General features: G+C 36.3%; 1 protein-coding gene across 1 annotated transcript in view; it reads right to left on the minus strand.

Moving 5' to 3' along the window:
- Window positions 1–22,231, minus strand: part of SPATA17 (spermatogenesis associated 17) — a gene marked incomplete at both ends in the record, with an annotated part of 93,912 nt that overhangs the window by 60,106 nt on the left and 11,575 nt on the right. The window contains 2 exon segments of the mRNA XM_082481644.1: window positions 12,732–12,835; window positions 18,323–18,373. Coding sequence (XP_082337770.1) covers window positions 12,732–12,835; window positions 18,323–18,373 — 155 coding nt within the window.

Raw genomic sequence — 22,231 nt, forward strand, 5'->3', positions numbered from 1 at the left:
TTTTCTCAAATTCCATATTCACGGAACGGTGTTACCACTTGACCATCTATGATGTCATTTTTAATGAAGCATAGAACGTTATGAAAGACACAGCAAACAAGTATATTTTTATATAGCAAATGCAAATATTTTGGGAGAGATCTGATGCATTTTTAAATACTGCAGTAGGATTTGTATGTGATTTCACAGCAGTGGCTAATTACCAAACTGAAATGATCAACTAGATCCCAATTTTCAGAAATGCAAGGAAACCTTATCTCTTATTGTCTTGAAAACTTTGAAGCAATCAACATCCAAAAAGATCAGGCATTTTGCATTATGGCATGCAAGAAATTACACTCAGAATTAAAGTCTGTTCTCTGAAATTTGTGTTCTACCATATAAACCAGACTACATTTAATTATGTATTTAGGCATCCAATTATGCGTGCATAATGAGTACATCCAACACTAGGTTCTGATGTCTATACCTAAGCACATAATTTTCTGATCTGAGTACTAGATCTCTTCTTGAGTAACTAAGCACAATGCTAGATGGTTGTGAGACCTCCCAACTCCAAGTACAAGTAGGCTAATGAGTGCTGCATCATTTTGGGTGCCGTGCAGCTGAAAGATCAGATTAGTTTCCTAGACGAAGCTGTAAACACTTTGCAATTAGTTAGTTAATTGGACAAGAAAAGAATAGCGCATTTGGACAAAAAAGGTGGAAAATGTTGCTTTTTTGAAATACCGTGTCATGTTGATTTAGTTTGAAGGCAGTAGAAACTAAGAAGTTCAAGGTAAAACACTGGGATTTAGCTTCACTATCAAGGATATACAACTTAATGGATTCATGTAATTAACCCTACAAGGTGAAGAGTCTGAAGAATTTGAAAGGGGGATAATAATAAGTAAAAGTTTTGCACAGCTTAAAAAAATCATGCTGGCAGTATGAGGAACTATGGCTTTTAAAGGAGGTATTCTGAGTAGCGTTCATAGACATGAAGAAGTTCTTTTATGATACTGTGATGAAAAGGTATATAAATTGATGCATAAGCTGAGAATATATCAGAAGGAAAAAAAAAAGTATTATTTTTTCAACTTCTTATGCACCATAAGAAGTTGCCCTTGTTCTTGTGGGGGACCTCAACTTCCCAGATGTCTTCTGGAGATACTACGCAGCAGAGAGGGAACAGTCATGGAGGTTCCTGGAGTGTGTGGAAGACAACTTCCTAACACAGCTGGTGAAGGAAGCAACTAGGGGAAGTGCCCTACTGGACCTACTGTTTGTTAACAGAGAAGGACTTGTGGGGGATGTAAAGGTTGGAGGTCGCCTTGGGCAGAGTGATCACAAAATGATAGAATTTTCAATTCTTGATCAAGTAAGGCGGAGAGCCAGCAGAACTGCCACCTTGCATTTCCAAAGGGCAGACTTTAGCCTGTTTAGGAGCACGGTCGAGAGTGTCCCTTGGGAGGCAGTTTCGAAGAGCAAAGGTGCCCAGGAAGGCTGGGCATACTTCAAGCAGGTGCTCTTAAAAGCGCAGGAGAAGGCCATCCCCATGTCTCGAAAAACGAGCAGACGGGGAAGAAGACCAGCCTGGATAAATAGAGAACTTTGGCTGGACCTCAGGAAAAAAAGGAAAGTTTACATTCTCTGGAAAAGGGGGTTGGCAACTTATGAGGACTATCAAGATATAACAAAGGTATGTAGGGGGGAAATGAGAAGGGCCAAAGCTCAATCAGAACTCAGCTTGGCCACTGCAGTTAAAGACAATAAGAAGAGATTCTTTCAGTATATCAATAGAAAAAGGAAGACTAGGGAAAATGTAGGCCCACTGGTGAATGAGACAGGTGCCCTAGTGGTGGAAGACACAGAGAAGGCAGAGTTACTGAATGCCTTCTTTTCTTCGGTCTTCACTGCTAAAGCTGTCCCTCACGAATCCCATACTCTGAAGGCAAAGGGGAAGGTCTGGAGAGTGGAAGATTTTCCCTCAGTTGAGGAGGACCGGGTCAGAGACCACTTGGCCAAGCTGGACATTCATAAGTCCATGGGCCCTGATGGCATGCACCCCTGAGTGCTGAGAGAGCTGGCAGATGTTATTGCTAGACCACTCTCCATCATCTTCGAATGGTCATGGAGAACAGGAGAGGTGCCTGAGGACTGGAGGAAGGCTGACATCACTCAGATCTTCAAAAAAAGGCAAGAAGGAGGACCCAGGGAACTACAGACCGGTTAGTCTCACCTCTGTCCCTGGGAAAGTAATGGAGCGACTCATTCTGGATGTCATCTCCAAACACGTTGAGGAACAGGAAGTTATTGGAAGTGGTCAACATGGATTTACCAAGGGTAAATCGTGCTTGACCAATCTGACAGATTTCTGTGATGTTATAACTGGTTGGCTGGATGAGGGGAGAGCCGTAGATGTCATCTACCTTGACTTTAGCAAGGCTTTTGACACTGTCTCCCATAACATCCTCATTAGGAAACTGAGGAAGTATGGGCTAGATGAGGTGACAGTGAGGTGGATTGAGAGTTGGCTGTGGGACAGAACTCAGAGGGTTGTGATCAGTGGCACAGAGCCTAGTTGGAGGCCTGTAACCAGTGGTGTTCCCCAGGGGTCAATACTTGGTCCAATCTTGTTTAATATATTCATTAATGACCTGGATGAGGGGACAGAGTGTATCCTCAGCAAGTTTGCTGATGATACCAAACTGGGTGGGGTGGCTGACACCCCAGAGGGCTGTGCTGCCATCCAGCGTGACCTGGACAGGCTGGAGAGCTGGGCAGAGAAGAACCTAATGAGGTTCAACAAAAGCAAGTGCAAGGTCCTGAACCTGGGGAGGAAGAATGCTAGGCACCAGTATAGGTTAGGGGTGGACCTGCTGGGAAGTAGCTCTGAGGAGAAGGATCTGGGGGTCATGGTAGATAGTAAATTATCCACGGCCCAGCAATGTGCCCTTGTTGCCAAAAAGGCCAATGGAATCCTGGGCTGCATAGGGAAGAGTGTGGCCAGTAGGTCGAGGGAGGTCATTCTCCCCCTCTACTCTGCACTAGTGAGGCCACAACTGGAATACTGTGTCCAGTTTTGGGGTCCCCAGTTCAAGAGGGACAGGGAACTGCTGAAGAGGGTACAGCAAAAGGCTACAAAGATGATTAGGGGACTGGAGCATCTCCCTTATGAGGAAAGGCTGAGAGAGCTGGGACTCTTTAGCCTGGAGAGGAGAAGGCTGAGGGGAGACCTTATTAATGCTTACAAGTATCTAAAGGGTGGGTCGAAGGAGGATGGAGCCAGGCTCTTTTCAGTGGTTCCCAGTGACAGGACGAGGGGTAATGGGCACAAGTTAGAACATAGGAAGTTCCGTTCCAATACACGGAAAAACTTCTTTACGGTGAGGGTGACAGAGCACTGGCACAGGCTGCCCCGGGGGGTTGTGGCGTCCCCTTCTCTGGAGATTTTCAAGACCCGCCTGGATGCAGTCCTGAGTAATGTGCTCTGGGCAATCCTGCTTTAGCAGGGGAGTTGGACTAGATGATCTCTAGAGGTCCCTTCCAACTCTGAAAATTCTGTGATTCCGTGATTCCGTGATAACTGTGCCTGATAACCTGAAAACCGTAACCTGATAATCATAACTGTTCTGATGCTGACAGTATTTCAAAGAATGTTTGAAAGCCTGTCCAAAATGGTCGCAAAAATGATTTTAAGCAGAGATATAACATCTTGCAATGACCTCCATTGTTTATGTTTAGCACAAAGCATACTAAGAGGTGGCTAGATTAGTGTATGAATTCTGAATATTAAAGGAGTTTTCAGTCTAGTCGAGGAGAATATGACAAGAAGCAGTGGTTCAAAGACAAAATGAAACTATTTCAATGGGGAAATATGGGACATATTTGAACACCAATGGTAGTTAACTCCTGGAGTAGAATAAAAAGGGTATTTTCTATCTGTTGATGCTCTTAAATCATTGTTCAGTCAAAGTTTAACGGGCTTTTTATAGATATTGTTATAAATTTGTTATTGAAAGATATGATACTGGTGAGTCAGACTAGACCATCTGATTCACAATAACATTATTTTGAGCGTCACTATAACAAAAAATAATCCCACTTTTTTGTTATTCTTTATTACTGTTCCGGACTTTAAAAATAGAAGACAATTAGTTTTTCTGTTTTCTTCTCTGAGTGAGTACCTAAGAGAACTAACTCTTCTTAGATAACAGAAGGGTCTACTTATAATGATCTAGAAAATCCAAAAATAATTAGCCAAAATTTAATTATGGGGTTTTTTTTAAATCCCTTTTTTTCATTTTGGACATTTTTCTTCTAAAACAAACAAAAAAGTTATTATGAGAAACTGTATACTGTTTTGCATCTCATGCAATTCTATGATACTTCATGGGATGTTATAAGATGTACCAATATAAAGGGAAGGAAAATAATTTTCCATCATAAAAAAACCTGAAATGTCAAAGAAAGATCGAAAGATCAATAAGCCTCTACATCCTCAGTCGAAAATCAGATCATGAACTTGCAAAAATGCAAAGCTTAGATACCACACTTCTAATAACAAAACACAACTTTGGTGTGGCTCTTTTTAAAGGTCCTCACCACTGTAGTCTCTATTTCTCGCACATAAATGGGAATGAGAAAGGCAGTCTAGCCTCAAAAGCCTTCCATTGGGTACAGTGGTGCCAAAGAACACCGTACTTAGTTTGGTCTTCATTAAAATTCCTGCTATCTCTGAGTATTTTGTTAAATTGTGAGGTATACTACTTATTTAATAAGGAGTTATGAAGTATGTGATTTATCTTCTAGTTGCACTCAGACACTGTATCTTACATTATGATAAAAAAAGCATCGTATTAAATTGACTGGACATTGTGCATTAATTAAAAAAGAAATTGACACTTATGTCCTTTGATTTTCTTTCACACATGAGCTGGAATATTTGGATAGTATAGAGCAAGCTTAGTTACATAAACATTTGTATACAAATTGCTTCTACAAATAAAAGAAATATCTAATTTTCTAATGTAAGCCATAAATTCCTACTTTTAAATTTTATGCTTCATTATTAAACTGAAAATTACACACCAAAAAGAACCATCACTTTGTTTTAATGACAAAAGAACTGCTTTAAGTAAGTTGAGTAAATGGCACATAAAATTTGTCATACTCCTAATGACCTAAACAGCTGCAATAACTAGTTCTCCAAATGGCACACAAAAATATTTATATACTTTTTCACAAGTCTTTAGTCTTCAAACAGAAGAGCTCTTCCCTGATAACCTAGTATAGCCTGTATATAGATGGCCTGTCATGTCTCTACAATTAGATAAAACCAGAACTGCTATAATTTAATCAGTTACAACCTGAAAATTATATTTTGAAAATCAAGTTTATTAATATGTAATCTTTAGGTAATCATATTTATCCTCCTAATTTACACAATATTTATGATACTCTACACGTCCTTGAAATAGGGAACAGGGACACTACAGTATGAAAAGCGGCCTAGCTGCTGGAGTTCATAAATTTTGTTCAGCTTTGGATGAGTTCAAAGAATTGCCATGTAAGAAAAGCCTTACAGAGGGAATTTATCTGATTATGGCAGTAATAATTACCCAGCTGTTTATTGCAGATAGAGAAATAATTCATGTAGGCAATAGGCCGTGGTGGCAATGACACTCCGCATTTAGTAAATATGCAAACTGTTCACTTCTAATTAACCAAGCTAGAGGATGCCCTTATTAAATGTATAAACTAAAAGTGCCTTCCTGACAAGTGATGAATTGTTACATTGCACAAACTCTTGCCACAGAATTACTGGAGTGAACTTGGGGCTTAACTTCATTAAGAGATCTTGTGGGATAGTTAAATGAGGATGGACAGCATAACAAGACCTACCTGACAGTCAATGATATGTTAGAGCTTAATGAAACTGTACCTCTTCCCCTTTCCTACTTATTTTACAGTGAAGAGCCTACTTCAGACAAAATATAAGACTGTGAAATCTGTCTATATAAAACAATACAAAATGCTAACATTAGTTGGTCTTTGTCTGCAGAAAATGTTTTATGAGCTGTCAATAATTCTAACAGACCTATTTCAAAATAAAAAATCTATCCAGACACTACAGTGCCTTCAAAGCTCACAGGTATAAAACTATAATTATTCTACAATACTATGTTGTCACACCTATTTTACTCTACCTTCACCAAAAGTAATCAGCTACAGCACACACTATTTGGTCCAACGAGTGAATGCAAGGATCTCAATTCCTTTCTACACACTCAGATTAAAAATCTTCCTTTGGATAGAAGAGAAATAAAGCCTAATGTTACTCCAAATGGTGTGTTTAGTGCTATACACAAATACATGAGAAAATACAGCCTTCATATTTTTAAAGTCTAACCAGTTACTTATATTACTTATGTTATTCGTGTTTATCTCCAAACTTGACCTATATTACACAGAACTAGCTAAAAACATGGCAAGGCTGCCTTCACCACTTGCTCAAGAGAGGCATGAATAGAATAAGGCACACGAGGCAGAATCAGCAATGGAAATTCAGCTTACTGTGTAATCATAATGGTTCCTACCTTAACCTCACTGCATTCAGAAAGTGCTTTGCTATGGAGTTAAAACAGGGTATTGCCTGCTCTGTAACTTTAGCTAGTTCATTTCAATTCCGTGATCAAACTGAAGAGACAAAAAGTCCATCTTAAATGTCCTGGTTTGCAAAATGCATTAGTAAAAGCCTGTACGTATATAAACACATATGCTGTATAAAAGCATATACGTAAATGAAACTGGGTTAATATGCATAAAGGTAGGCAAAGAGCCTAAAAATGGACTGACTAGTCAAAGAGGGACTTTATGCTCGGAACCTGTGAAGAAAGATGGATTTATGGACAACATGATTAAGAAGGCACAACCACCACAAAATACATGGCTGTAGAGAATATTTTAATTTTTAATGAGTCTTTTTAAAATGTATCATTTTAAAGCTTTTCTCTGGTCTAACTCCCACTTAAGTTAATATAAGCATCTTAATATTGTTCAATGGAAACTATGTCAAATCCCAGAGAAGAATCAAATAACTTTTTTTTTTTTTCTCTTATTCATCCTAGCATCAGGTTTGTAGCTATGGAAGTACTCTGGGAGCCTCAGTGGATTACAATTCTAAGTTTCCTACAAGTTCTAGCAATTATAGCTAAAATCCGCTGTAAAAGGCATAGATGTCTCACATTATGTGCCCTCCCACTTAAAATTAATATTTAAATACAAGAAAGCATATTTGGCACTTGTCTCTATTTCTATGGCTCCCAAGGAAAGCTGAGAGGATAATTTTACATTCAGAAAATTCTTAGTACAGGTAAATAAGTTAAAAAGCATAATGTATTTCCTCTAGATATCTTTGAAGACAAGGAAAAGAAGATGGGTTGAAGATAAATTAGTTAATTAAACATCAAGTGAAAGACAACATTACAAAAATGAGTTTTTTATTGTTGCAAGAATTCCAAGGAGCTGTCTGAAAGGCTTTGACATTAATTGAAAATAGACTACAGAATCAATTGCTTCTGCAGTCAATGAGGAGGAACATTTTAATTGAATTATAAGACAATATCTACATTCTTCAAAACACTTTGACACTTGAGAAAATGGCCAGCACCTGGACTTATCTTTATCAGAAAGGAACAGACAGACGGAGGCTGAGCAAGTTCTCCTCATATTACTACGACAACAGATGATTTATTTCAAGCCCACTTCATGGAAAATAGTGATACCTCAAAAGTTTTAAGAAGCAAAGTACTTCTCATGTTAAAGGTAAATAGACCTCACTAATGCTCTAGTAATCAAGAATAAGCTAGATACTCTTTTCAGTAGTACATGCTCAGGTATATTTGCAGAAAAGCTAAACATTGGATTACATCACCAGCAACAAGTAACAGTGCTGCATTTCACTGTTCATTAAGATTATAAAATATCAGACTACACAAAGGATTTGTGAATATACATATTGCCAAGGAAGTGATTTTTACTTCTTTGCATTATCTATTTCCCTGACACTTCTTGAAGACCAAAAAGCTTTAATGATGACTGATATTCAATCTGCTGATAGAACAGCTAGTCAAACTTGGATGAAAGTCACACCCTTCAGGGCCACTCTCAAGGCTTTTTCACTACTAAAGCAAACAACAATGGAAAGGAGAATTTGGTGTCAAGCCTCTAAGTGTGTGAAATTCACAATTTACAATCATAACAGTGTTTACATACACTATGATGCCTGCTAAAGCTAGACTCAGGTCTTAGTTTGCTACCTTTAAGTCACTGTTTATTCAATAGCCAAGAATGCTAAACTACCTTCCTTGATTACACAAGAACCCCAAAGCCAGTACTTTGCCACTGCTTTGTTAGTTTTCTGATACTACTATCTTACTGAGTTCTGTGCTAAGGGAAAAATTTAAACGGTGCCATTCATCAGTAAATGGAGCACTACATTCCAAAATTTTATCTCTAGTTGCACACCTGACATACAGCAAAGTTGCTTTACTGTAGTTTAAAAGCCAATGTGTAGATAACCTCAGTCAAAGAACTGCATGTTAATCACACAGTTGGGCAACTGATGTCATCCATAAATTCTTCTGATATAATGGCACCAGCATGCTAATTTATGTGAAGTGATGTCCATTTGCTTATCATGGATTGGAAACTGTTTCACATAAAACAAAATTCTAATGCATCATATGGAGTTATAGCCTATGCTAATTGCTTTTGGCATATTTCCCCTTGTAACCATTTTGTCAGCTCTTAGAGATGTTAAACGCAGCTTTAAGAATGTTTCAAAACAAGGTATTTTCCCTTAAAATTAAATACACTAGCTTCACTGAGAGGTAATAGAATTTATTTTAATGCTTGCATTTATATATGCAACCACCCAACTAATCCATATTCAGACAGAACACAGTACGCGTTAGTATTTATTTAAATACAAATGGATGCTATAGATGAAGACTTACTACTAAATTCTAAATAGCAAGATTTTGGAAAATAAATATTTAAGAATATGTTTCCAATTTGGTTGGTTTAGAAGTTCCTAAATCTTGTAGGGAAAACAGGATTCAGGACTAATGAACTCATTTCACCATTACGCTGAAGCTAAACTGCACAAATGTCAAGAAAAATCTGAGTATGCCCTTATGCAGACAGAGTGCAGGGTTCAAATTCATTCCTTTGCCATCTGTCCAGAGATTCTTCGAATCACTTCTCAACTCAACTACCGGGGACCCTGCTGAAAACACCAGCAGCCATCACACCGATTGGTTCCGTAGCAGTGGGAAGTAATGGGAATGCTGGAGGAAAACCCACCCACTCTTCAGCCAGTCTGGGAGCTAAAGCCGACAGTTATCTTCAGTTCATACAAAAACAGTGCCTTAAGTTAGGATAAGCAGTCTGTTAAGTGAGTGCAAACTCACACATAACATGACTATTATTATTTAATTATATTTTAGGTCAATTTCTGTTAAATCAATTTCTGTTAAACTTAATTACATCCCTCTATGGCTTTAAACTGGGGCAGCTTCTATTAAGTTTACTTTCTCCTGGGGTTTTCACAGTAAAGATAAATGATAAAGGTCTGGCTACTAAATGAGGGCAGCTATTAAATAAGGACGCCTTGTATTAAGGCTGAATGGTAAAGATGTGGCTACTGGTTGAGAAAACCCCTTAGTAAGGGCAGTGTCCTGTATTTTGAAAAAAAAAAAGAGGTTGAAGGAGGAGAGAGGAGGAAACAAACTTTGTTCAATAACTCTTATAAGATACTCTCATAAGAAAGTAACAGAACGTCCAAAGTTTCATGGCAACTTCCTCTGAAGTTTCTCTTAGAAACAAGTGAGTGGTAATTTGATACAGGCTCCTCCTTAATGAAGGAGGAGAAAATTAGGCACAGCCCCTGGTTCTGGACCAAGAGGTAAAAACGTATCTCAGTCAGACTTGCAATGTGATTTCAGATAGTTGTTGATAAAGAAAAATTCTGTCAGCATTATTTGAGAAGGTAAGACCGAGAACAATATATTGTAATTCAGTTTAGAATTACATCATAATTCCAGAAACAACACAGTTTAAACAAACTTTTGAAATTATAAACTTCTAGTCTGCATTCTGTTTGGTGGTTTTGTTTTTTTTTTTTCAAGGCGGAGTGGAGACTTATACCACTCTGGAGTTCTTAAAATCAGTCTCTGCTTTACTTGCCACTATACCGCAATAATGCATATATGCTGATGAATATAGCTATAAAACAAATAAGAAAAAATGCATCACTTATGTATCATGCTGTGTTTTTTGTAGTGTTCTACAGAAGTGAAACACTCAAAGCCAGCCTAATCTGAGTGCACAAGTATATTAGTGGCTCTGTCCACCAACGTGTAAATTTCCATAATGCTGGTGCTGGAATAAACCCCAGCCATTTCATAATTGTAGTCCTTCAATTTCAGACAGTTCCTGGTGTTTCTTACAATGAATATCCACAATAATTTTATATACACAAAAATGTTTATGAAGAATGAAGTTATACTCTTCCACAATTGATGTGATGGCTGATAAAAATATGCAGAGAATCTCTCCTCCGCCTTGTTCAGTACTCCTTGTAAGAAACACGATGGGCCACCTTGGGGCCAAAGTAGTTGGCAGCAACTTAGCCCAACGACAGGAAAAATCTGTTTGGCTGAGGGCCTACACCCAATCTTTGCTAAACATCTGTTGGATTTCATAAGTAGAATGTTGAAGATAATATACATATTAGTTTTCAAATGTACCCCAGTGAAGAGATTTCTGCAGTGATTCTTGATTGCACTTGAGAACTGATGCCTTTTTAAAACAGAAACGATATGATCCATTTGACCAAATTCACTCCAAAATTCATTTTTAACTTTTTTTTTAATCTGAAAGGTGGAATTTTTAACCTGAAATACATATATTTCTGTGAAATTTCGAAGACAGAATTTAGCAGAATATCAATATATTGGTTGCCAGGTAAGAGATCACACAGACCAACTTTGACACAGTTTTATGTACCTGAAGTCATATTATTTGCCTTACCTGTTAAAGAGAAACAGCACAAAAGTATTTCTTGATTAAAATACCTAACCAATGCACAGGCTTTATGGTTTTTAATGACTTGGAACAAATACTAGGGAATTTGATGAACCTGTTGAAGTACTGAAAGATAAGTATTTTTGTAGTCCTCCAAAGTTAGATGTACCCAGCAGAGATCTGTTTGGGGTGTGGGGAAATAAAATAGAAAGTTCGCATCAATCTGCGTTCGGTACAATGGGAATACCACTTACTGTCTTGATTTGTTCACGCACATCAAAGGTCAATCAGGTCAATCTGACAGGTTATGAGCCTTCTTACAGATTTACGCAGGGAATGGAGATGAGTGATAGAACTATTATGAACAAAGAAGCAGGTTGTGTCGCTGCAGTTCATCCAGTTATATTCATTTCAGACCAGAAAATGACTGCTTCATTTACTTACCGAGATTTGGTCTAGTCTTCCTAGTACTCTACCTTTTCAAGAAGAGAATGCATTTCAAGGATTTCAGAACACAAAGGTACAGTTGAAGAGATGACAGATATTTTAAGTCTGGTTTTGCTGAGTTATGATGTAACTTTCTACACAGAATATATTTAAATGAATAGTAATGAGAGATTACAGGTAGGCAGTCATCAGTATTCTTCATTATATGTAACAACATAATACATGAGTTATAATTCTTTGACAAAGAGGATGTAGCATCAGCTATAATTGTGGAAAAATAATATACATTAATAAGCTGCATCCAAAAAAGTTGGATCATCCTTTTTTTTCATATATAACTTGCATATGCTGTTGTCTCCAACAGTCTCCTGGCTAAATTGTTTTTGCCACGTGATCTAGAGGAGACTTCCAGAAATTCTTTTTCACTAGGCTCCCTTATATTTCTATGCTTCAGGAGCCAAAGATTTGTCTCAGGCTTTCTGAACAGCAAAAACTGGACAGATTTTGTCCAACATCCTTTCACTTACAATAAGAAAGTAATGATTACGGTCACCCAGTATTATGTCTGCTTGTTTCCACTGTTATCTGAAGAAATAGTCATGGATCAGGACATCAAATGTGCTAGAGGGAAATAATTGCCTCTAGTTTAGAGAGCTTTCAACTTAAATACAGGGAAAGACAAGGGATGGATAGGAGAAATACAGTAGGAAAACACAGCAACAACAGTTCTAGCCAGAAATCTAACAGTCAAATTAATCTCTTCTGTAACTATGAAAAGAGTCTGCTTCACTATGTCCAGCCCAGTATCTTTCACAATTAATAGTCATAGTGTGGTTCATGCATGTAACTTAGAGCCAAATCTTCACTTTCATTTATTGTCAATAATTTTCAAACCATATTTAGGTCATAACAAGCTATGAGTTCTGAGCATAGGTGAAGAGACAAATTAGGTTTTATTAAACTGGTATAAAACCAGAGTACGACTAATTAATTCAAAGAAATTATTTTGGATTCATAACAATGTAGATGAGAACAGAATGTGGCACAACATGCACAGACTTAGGACAAAGAGAATGATGACTGATATATATATATTTTTGATAATGGACGGGAACTTACACTCAAAGAAATAGTTTAAATAATGCCATAAACTTTTTACAAATGAAAGAAGAGGAAATGAAGGCTTTACCACGTGGAGTTTTTATCTTTACCTGACAATCTCGTTATTCACAGAAATGGCTTCCAGGTATTTTTTCAGTGCATAATAATTATGGATATATTTCCGAATATAATAGCCTCGCCATCTTTTCTGAATCTAGAGGAAATAAAAATTTGTTTAGTATATTTCAAATCAAAAGTCACCAAAAGATATAACATATCTGCCGTATTTCCCAAATTACATGGTTTCCTTAAAAGTGGTATCAAGTAGAAGCACCAATATGTTTCAACAAAGAAAATGAGGGTAGGATGTAACATATTGTAGTTAAATGGTGATATGAATTTCCTATTAAATGCCAACATTAAAAAAACAATGTCAAGCTTTAAACCACTGTTTATATTGGGGTGTGGCAATGAAAAGAAGTGTCTGCTACTGCCAGTGGCATTGCTTTATGTAAGAACACTAGAAACAAACAACAGAAGTGGTGCCTTTTCTCAGGTACAACATTCATTCCCTACTGAGTCACTGCCTCACCAATATCTTCTGCTACAGTCTCACCTTTGTGCTCTGGATATAATCTAAACTGAATAGAAGCCTTCCCAGCAACTCAACGAATCAGGCTTCCTGGAAACACCATTTAGCGTTTGCAGTTCTTTCATCTCCAATGTAAGATGATGCATGTCTATTTGTTGCACAGTAGTTACAACCTTCTCACAAAATACTATTCCTCCTGCATAACAGATAAACCTTAAACTGGAAAAGGAAACCTCTTTATCTGTCGCTAGCCCTAAAGGTGTATTAAGAATAGAAATTAGGTAGCGTCCTCCACCAGAAAGGATTCATGTTTTGGTGCATTTTAAAAAGCATCAATTAAAAAAAAAAAAAAAAAAAAAGAGGGAAAAGAAAAGTCTAGCCTGACTGCCCAAGAAGTTATTTCAACAAAACAGTTTAAACCTCCTCTGATATTTAAAAATTCTAATCATGATGTCTCTGAAATCAATACAGGTTTACTGGCTATCTATTTTGTGGGAAGGGAAGTAAGTATTAATTAGGTAAAAAATTATCAGTACTGCCATCTGGTTAGCCATATTTACCCCTATGCCATGACATGTACAGGTGCCATGACAGGTACAGGTGGAAGATGTAACTTGCTCTATTCATTCATGTTGAGGGCAGCCCTCACTCCTCATTTTCTTTCCTATAAGAGGTCAGTGTATTCTAGATCAATACATCTGAAAAACAGATTAATGATCTTTTCCTCTGTTCTCAGTGTCTAGTTCCTCTTTCTCTACGTTATTCCATGCTTGAACTTATTTATCTGGCTGCAAAATATTCTTTACTTCATTCCATGCATTTTGTCTCCTTTTTTTCTCAATGTGTTTCTAAATTAAACTCGCAATTTCTGTCTTCTAATCTGCATTACCTTCACTGCTGCTCCAACTTCCACCACTTTGACCTTTACAGCTATGAAATCTTAAGAGATGTAACAGATGAAATGCAGAATCTACATTAAAAAAATCAAGACGACTGAGGTCTTATGATCCAGAAGCATCTCTAAGGTGAGAAGCTACTCACCTTCACAAAGTGCTGTAATTTGATAAGAGCTCTCCTTTTCCTGCGGGCTTCTAGCTACCAGACTTTTCAAGAACTTAAACTCTTCAGTGTATCTGCAGGGAATGTTTTTTCTTTTTTTTTCCTTTACACCAACCCTTCCCTTTCCAGAACTAAGGTATGACTTGGTTAGTGGAGTGCAATCCATGTGTTTGTGTTGGGTTTTTTTTTTTCCTTATACTATCTCTTATTCCAAAGAAGCATGTAAAAAAAAAAAAAAAATAAAAGGAAAAAAGAAAGTCATGTTTTGTTGTGTTTGATTCAGGAAGAATGCAAGGGAAAAAATTTGCCCATTGCCCACGCTATCAATCAATCTTTACACTCAGTGACTTCAGAGTCTGTATCAAGTCTTGGGAGTGCTCTTCAGAAATAGCCAAAATCCCCTCTACTCCTTCCAGTTCCATTGCAGTCCAACTCTGTATCATCGTTATAACTGACAGAAGTTATTGCAATTGTCCATCTCCCACCATTTCCTGAGCTGAAAACAATAACACACTGGAGCCATCTATAAGGAGATTAACTAAGGCAGGGTTGCACATTTTCATATTTTGTCTTTGGTACCATTTTGCAATCACAAAAGCCAAAACGCTGTTCTTCAAAGTAAAAACTAGTATTCAGACTCAACTGATGGCACCTTGTGGTAAGGTTGTGATTATCTCTCTATATGAAACTTAACAAGAGAGTAAGTATCACAGTAAAGCTTTCAGAAAGTCTTAGAATGATGTGCCACCAAGAAAATAAAATGATGCACTTGTGCATCACCTTGTGCATCACCATGTGTTTTCCTCTCTTCTCAAATAAGACTCAGAACTGATTAGAAAACTTGGTATTTTCTTTTACCTACATGCTGTTGTTTGGGTTTTTTGGAATAAAAATGGTTTGGACTTCTAGACTTTGTTATAATATCAATAAATAATAGTTATGTGGGCAGCTGAACATGGTAACAAGAAAGGTTAAGTGCTGGATATCCTTCTTTGCACTAGGTGATAGTAAATTTCATACTCTTTGCAACTCCACTTTCTCATACACAAGCTTACTGGGTTAAACAGGGATAGAGAAAGAGCAAAGAATGAGGACGTCTTCAGAGATCTGGGATTAAGCAAAATCCTTTGCATGTGCATAAGGATCTGAGCTTTGTTTTTCTGTTTGGCTTCCAAATTTCTCAACAAGAGCAACTTGGCTCCCATATAGCTCTGTGCTCATTAATGCAGGATTATGGTCCCTTTGAAACTCTTTCTGACAGTCTTCACCTCACAGTTATAAATGCAGAACTGGATATTTCTGGGTTAAAGGATCAAAACTCAAACTGAAAGACAAAAGACTCGAATTGTATAAAGCTATAATTATTTCCAATGGGCTCAGTGTACCAATTAAATGCTGCATTCTACCTTTATTTACACCACTTTCTGTTCCGAATGAGCTCACTGATTTCAAGTGAATGAAACATAAGTAAGAAAAATTGCATTATGTCTCAAATTATTTTATGCTAGATTTCTATACATCAGAGATCACAAAACTGAAGAGTAATCTTTTTGGAAAAGAACATTTTACACAAAGCTTCTGAAGATGCTCATATTTTCAATGTGAAAGTTCTAAATGTTTGCTTTTATAAGGAAGTATAACATGTTACGACTATAATTCTTTTTAATTCCAAGGTGAATGGTTAAAAAATTCTTGAAAAAAAAGAGACAAGTGTGTATGCCCTTCAAAGTAATTAGCAAGTTTCAACAGTGATTGGTACAAAACAATTATTGTCATTGATCAGCACTGAACAGATAATTTTAAACAAAGTCATTGTGTGCTCAGCAGATTACAGCTTGTTAACGGGCAAGTTCTAAATGACCTCTTAAGCTAGTCAAATCAATGATGCATATTCCTCATTAAGTAACATCAAAATGTAAGTGGTCTTATAAATAATGTTTATTTTAAGCACTAAAACAAATGGCAAAACCTTGATATATCAAAAGCCATCTGCTCATGGAAAATTTTTCCATAGGATTACTTTTGTTGCTGAAAATGTATAGCAACCTTAAATCGTTTAAAGGAGAGAATCATATTCTGACCTAGTACTCAAAAGTGAAATTGATTAAAACAAGTTCTCTGATTTAATTTAAAAAGGTGAAACTGATAGTTCTGGTTACAACTAAACGCAACCCAGGGAGACAGAAATGTAGACTGATTTTGAAACTATGAGCATGTGTATGCCCTCAACGATACTTCAATTGCCAAAATCTAAAGTGCCTTTCTAATCAGTGACTATAAATTGAAATAAATATTTTAATAATACTATGAGGCAAAACTAAGTGATTAAACAGAAAAATGTATGCACTCGTCGTATTTTCAGAACACTGAAGTATATTAATCATGAATCAAGCTCACAAAGTGTGAATATGAGGCACTGTTGGCTTAGGAAACCTAAAATCTGACCACCTATCTTCTGTGCAGAAACTCAACAGGCCTTATTCTCTATTGCCCTGGACCTTAGTTAGCTCTTCAAAAAACAGATGACAGCAAAAAAAAAAAAAAACATTCAGTGTTTCAGAATGGTAGCATTTTAAATCTGGTCTGCAGCTATGGCTGCGCAAGATTTAGTCAGAGGATAACTGGATTCTGACATTTGCAACTAAATAAAGATCTGTTCTATTGTTTTCTACTGATTTAAATTACCATTAAAGAAAAAGACATGACTGAAAAAATGGTACTTTGAAGATTTATATCACCTAATGATTCAACATTATATTTCCATTACAAATGAATGGGAACACATTCAACTTCTTTTAAAAATGAAAGACCAAATGCAAAACTCCATTTGACTAGAATACATAATTACCTCTGAAATTTGGTCTTCAAATGCCTTCTAAAATTACACAGTCAACTTTTAAGAGCTGGCTTGCATCTTGTGGGTTTTTTCACTGATTTCAGCTGCATGAGTATACAGCATTTATCCACTGTGGAACATTTTCAGACTAGCTAACTAAGAAATAACCTCAAACCAAAAAAAGCACATTTCTTAGGAATTAGATTGCTGTTAAATGCCTTCAGCTCTCTAACACGCACCAAATATAACATTTTCTTTTGTGCCTTTGAGAGAATCAGCACTAAGTCAAAAACTTGATGGGAACACATCTTTTGAGTCTGAGTTACTCTGGAATCAGGAAGGCCACAAAATTAAAATCTATTCTGAGAATCTTCCTATTTTACAGGAGTTTCCTTGGGTTACTTTCCATCCCCACCACATCACTACATTTGGTAGAATTCAAAAGGCAAGATGCCTTGCCTAAAAAGATATAGGCCTCTAAAGTAAAACAGGTTTATTCCAGAAAATAAAAGAATTAGGTAAGATAAAAAGAGTTCATCCCAAGAATTATCTCATGTCCTTCCCATGTTTGTTTTACATATTTGTTTAACTGCAGTTCCAAAGTTCAGGGAAAAAAATGCTAATTTCTAGTTAAATATATTTTGCTTTTTTCCCCATAACTTCATTTGCTGTATATTTATTAACGTGCAAGGACTGTTAATGCTCTTCTTCATCTAGCAAAATTCACTCATAATATCATCAATGAAATCAGAGCAGTTCCACCTCTACGTTTAGGCAATGAAATTGTCCTGTGCTCTCTGAGTAACGCTTTTGAGATTCACTATATCAAATGTCGTGTATTAACAGAAGAAAAAGCACAGCCACATCAATGAACATAAAAGCCCTATAGTTTATCAGAATTTTAAATACTTGTCTACATTTGTAAGAACACTCACAGATAGAATGTTTGAGGGTTTTATCAGTATCATATACAGTAAGGTACAATGAACATTTAAATGGGGCAAGACATATTCAGATGCCTTAAATTCAGCTACAGTGTACAAATACAACCCAGACTACTGAGTGTAACTTTAATTTTTAACTATGTAGTATTTCCCGCTGTTGCCATCAGCATATCAATCAAGTGTATATTATTCTGGTTTGCTCATTTTATTAAAAGCAAATTCGGAGCACAATTGACTTTTCATTTGTTTAACAAGTGAAGAAATATTTACCCTGACAGCCATTTCATTGTAGAAATTCATCTTCATAATAAAATATGCTGTCTGTGAATCAAGGAAAAAAAAAAAGATAGCATATATTTCAGTTACACAAAGACAGTGCTCCTATTTTTACATATAAAAGATAAGAATCTTTATACATAATACATAATAAGAGTTCTAGGCTTAGAGAGAATAAAATCAAACTTTGTATTGAAGAGATAGGCTTCCTAATACATAATGCAGGCTTAACCAGAAAAATCTATGGTAGTCAAACTAGGAGCTAATGGAGATATATGATCATAAAATGCTCTCCGCTGAGTTTGATAATCAATGGTGCTCTACTGAGAGTAGAATAACAAAGCAGAAATATTCACAAGTGCTGGTGACACGTAGTATTGTATGATTTATTCACTGGGGTTCTTTTAGCCAAAACTCACAGAAACATAAAAGGAATTCATATTTCAAGACGTCTGGTTTAATGAAAAATTCAAAGAAATGCTGTCTTCAGTCGAAATCGTTCAAGGATACGGATGCAGTGATGGAGCAAAATTGTGCCTTCCAACCATCTGTACTAAATGTTATGTACTTAGCTGCCTCCCGAGTAATCCTTGCGAATTTTGTTTCATTTAATATTCATTTTAACATCATAAAATCATAAATACAATGATACCATGTTACAGTGAATCCCCTGATATAGAAAATATTTCCTGAAGTCCTGGTTTCCTTCCAATAAAGTAGAATTCCTCTCATAGTGAACGAATCCCCTATTATACTAAGCAATCACTTGGCAGCATAGGTTATTTTAATGGATACATCACTTTAAACTAAGCTTTCACATCTGTTCCGCCCTCTAATTACAAATGCAAAATGAACATAATTCACAATTGTATCATAAAAAGTAAAATATAAGTACTTTGAATGCAAAAGTATGTCCTTTATTTAGCACAACATGCAGCTTTTATGTGTTTCTCATGTTTTAGACACAAATCAAAGGCAAAAGTGCTTTCCCCTGATATAGTGATTTTCTCCCCCATGGCAAACAGGAATTCACTATAAAAGGGTTTCACTGTAATTAGTGTTATTTGAATTGCCTAGTCTGATCCAAAGCAAATTGTCTGTGGAGAGCAGCAGGACTGGATTATTTATCAACAGTCTGGGCAATTAAGAAACAGTTGGCTGCAATATGTTATTTACAAATGAACACAATGATGCTACTTCATTTTAAATTCTCTTTCTTCATTACATTAAGCAAGGCATAATTCCTGCAGTTTAATTAAGGTGCATTTTAAATGCTCACTTTAATATTATACCAATCTGCTAATAATGGAAACAGTAGAAAAGATATTTCTTATATGAAAGAAAAATGCTGGACTGCTAAATTTCAAAAAAGTTTCACGTATATGCATAGAAGTATACGCACACACATATACATATATATATTTGAGGGAATCTTCACCCCAAAGGTATGAATTACAATCAGTAGTGGACTCTGTCTATTTTGTCTCCATAAATGTTTTCTGAGTGATACTAACTGTAGATAGCTAATATTGGAATGAAATAATGGTTGGTAGGTCTAAGTACATTCCTAAACTGTTCAATTGAATTGATATAATTTTGCTTTGCAGCTCATCTTTTCTTTTTTGGAAGGGAATGTAAGAGTTGCTGCACCACCAAGTACAAGTACATTTTTAAATTTCTAAGCTTAAAAATGATCATCAGATTTCTGTCCATCAATAATTAAATTAAACAATCTCACACCTTTTTGTTTATTCTACTCATATTTGAAGGCTGTGAGCACTTAGGTCTGAATCCATCCCATTTCACTGAAGAACCTAGATTGGAGACCTAACATCATTATCACCTTTATATCATCAATACTGAAAGACAGCGGGACCACTTTCCCTCTGAGCTTGGCAAAGGATTGAAGAGCTCAGCAATTGCGTCTATGTCTATTTACAGAGATAGTCCATGACAACTAGGGTTCTAACTTGCATAACTCACTTAGGTGTGAGAACTCCAGGCCTTACCCTACCATCATTTAACAAGGTCACTCACAATAAAAAGGAAATTACCCATTTCTGCTTTTACTCAATTTCATTCTAAATCACAAGCCAGGCAAATGCAGAATTGCTCATACAACTGCCTTACAACCTTATCCTTGTGCCAAAAGCCAAAGCCTGTGTCACCATCTATGTTCTTTGGCAAATGGATTTGCTTCCTCTTTTTTAATCCCGATTAGAATAATATGTACTAGTTCTGCTATTACCAGTGATGGTGAATGTGTTCATCCCTATTTGCAAAAGTATAGCCATAGCCATAATTTAGTGCTCCAACCCAAGTCTATATTTATGTGCTTTCCTAGTAAACAAAAGATTCTTTCCTGAACTGGGGACTATGTGGAGAGGAGACTTCTTTCTTATGCTTAAGCAGAATTTCCTGCATCTCAGCTTGTGCCCATTGCATTGCTTCTCATTCTTGCACTGGGTTCCAATTCCAAGGTGACACTGCATGGTTGATTCTCTGGAAAAAATTACCTTGCCATCTCACCTACATGCACCACCTCCACTTCCAAACTGTGAAGTCTTTGTATCTGTCTCTGATGTTAATGTACAGATCTCCCAACCAGTTTACTTTAAGTCTATGATTCCAAAATATATTTGAAGCCTTTTGTGTATAAACTGTTGTCCTACTTTGTCCTTTTCTGTTTAAAAGCATGTTTGGGGATCACCTCCAAATGTGATCTGATCCTGATTGGTGTTTTCTTTTTAATACAAAGAGACAAATTCAAAGGAGAATCAGAAATTTGATTGAGAGTAGATTGAGAGAAGGAACCAACGCATGGCCTAAGTTGGGAACAGGCACTTTTTTTGTTTTAGATATAGAGAGCAAATAAGCGTTAACCTAATTCCTATTGGACTGGGACTATTTAAAACTGCTTACTATTTTGGGTGGTGTAAAACTACATCACATAAAATATTCACTTTTTCAACTGCATCTCCTTCCAAAGTGAGCTGAAAATATGGTCATCATGCATGCCAGCTTCATGTAACAATGAAATGCTATAATGCCCTTTTTTTTAACAAGTTATTTCTTGAGTTTGAGGAATATTATAAAAAGGAACAGTGACGTACAGTTTGATTCATGTTCCAGTGTTCGCCTGGTTTTAAAATTCATACTTTCCTGCAGGTCATGCAAGACTTTCAGAATCCAGTACAACCAATGTAACTAAGTTATTAAGAAAATTATAGGAGCACAGTTCTTAATTTTAGCTTGAGAGTAATATTAGGAAACAGAGCTTTATACAAAGGCACCTATATTTAGAATATAGAAAGTCACATAACTTTAGTCATATAAACACCATCAATAGTGTTTTTTTTTTAATTTAAAGTATTTCAACAATCAAAGGAAGAGGCACTAGAGGAGTAACAAATGAAATACCAGTAGTGATGCACATATGGACAGGCAATCTGATGAGCCTCAGCCTTTGTTATTTTCCGCATCAGTACCACTCACATTTCACAATTTTGAATATAATCATTAAAATGATTTATTATCAAGTAATCATGGGTATTTTGTGCATATGCTTTGCCTTGTTTGCTGGCAGCAGATACCAATGCAATCATTATCAGTGGACAATTTTAAAGTGACCAATTTTTTTTTGTATTTAAGGAAGAATCATGTCCAATGTATCGTGTTTCATAATCAGGAGTCATTACAATAGTTATTAGCAAGAGTTCAATGAAAACATTAACTGATACTTTAACTTAAAAGTTACGTTAAACCGCTAATAATATTTTTGTTTCCTTTTAAAATATTCCAAATTCAGCCACTGATTGAGTAAAGATAGTATAACAATGAATATAAGGAATGAAATTGTGTATTTAAGTCCACCCCAAAACATACAATATTGAATATAGCAGT

The sequence above is a fragment of the Vanellus vanellus genome (assembly GCF_965231255.1).
Source record: "Vanellus vanellus genome assembly, chromosome: 3".
Classification (NCBI taxonomy): Eukaryota; Metazoa; Chordata; class Aves; order Charadriiformes; family Charadriidae; genus Vanellus; species Vanellus vanellus.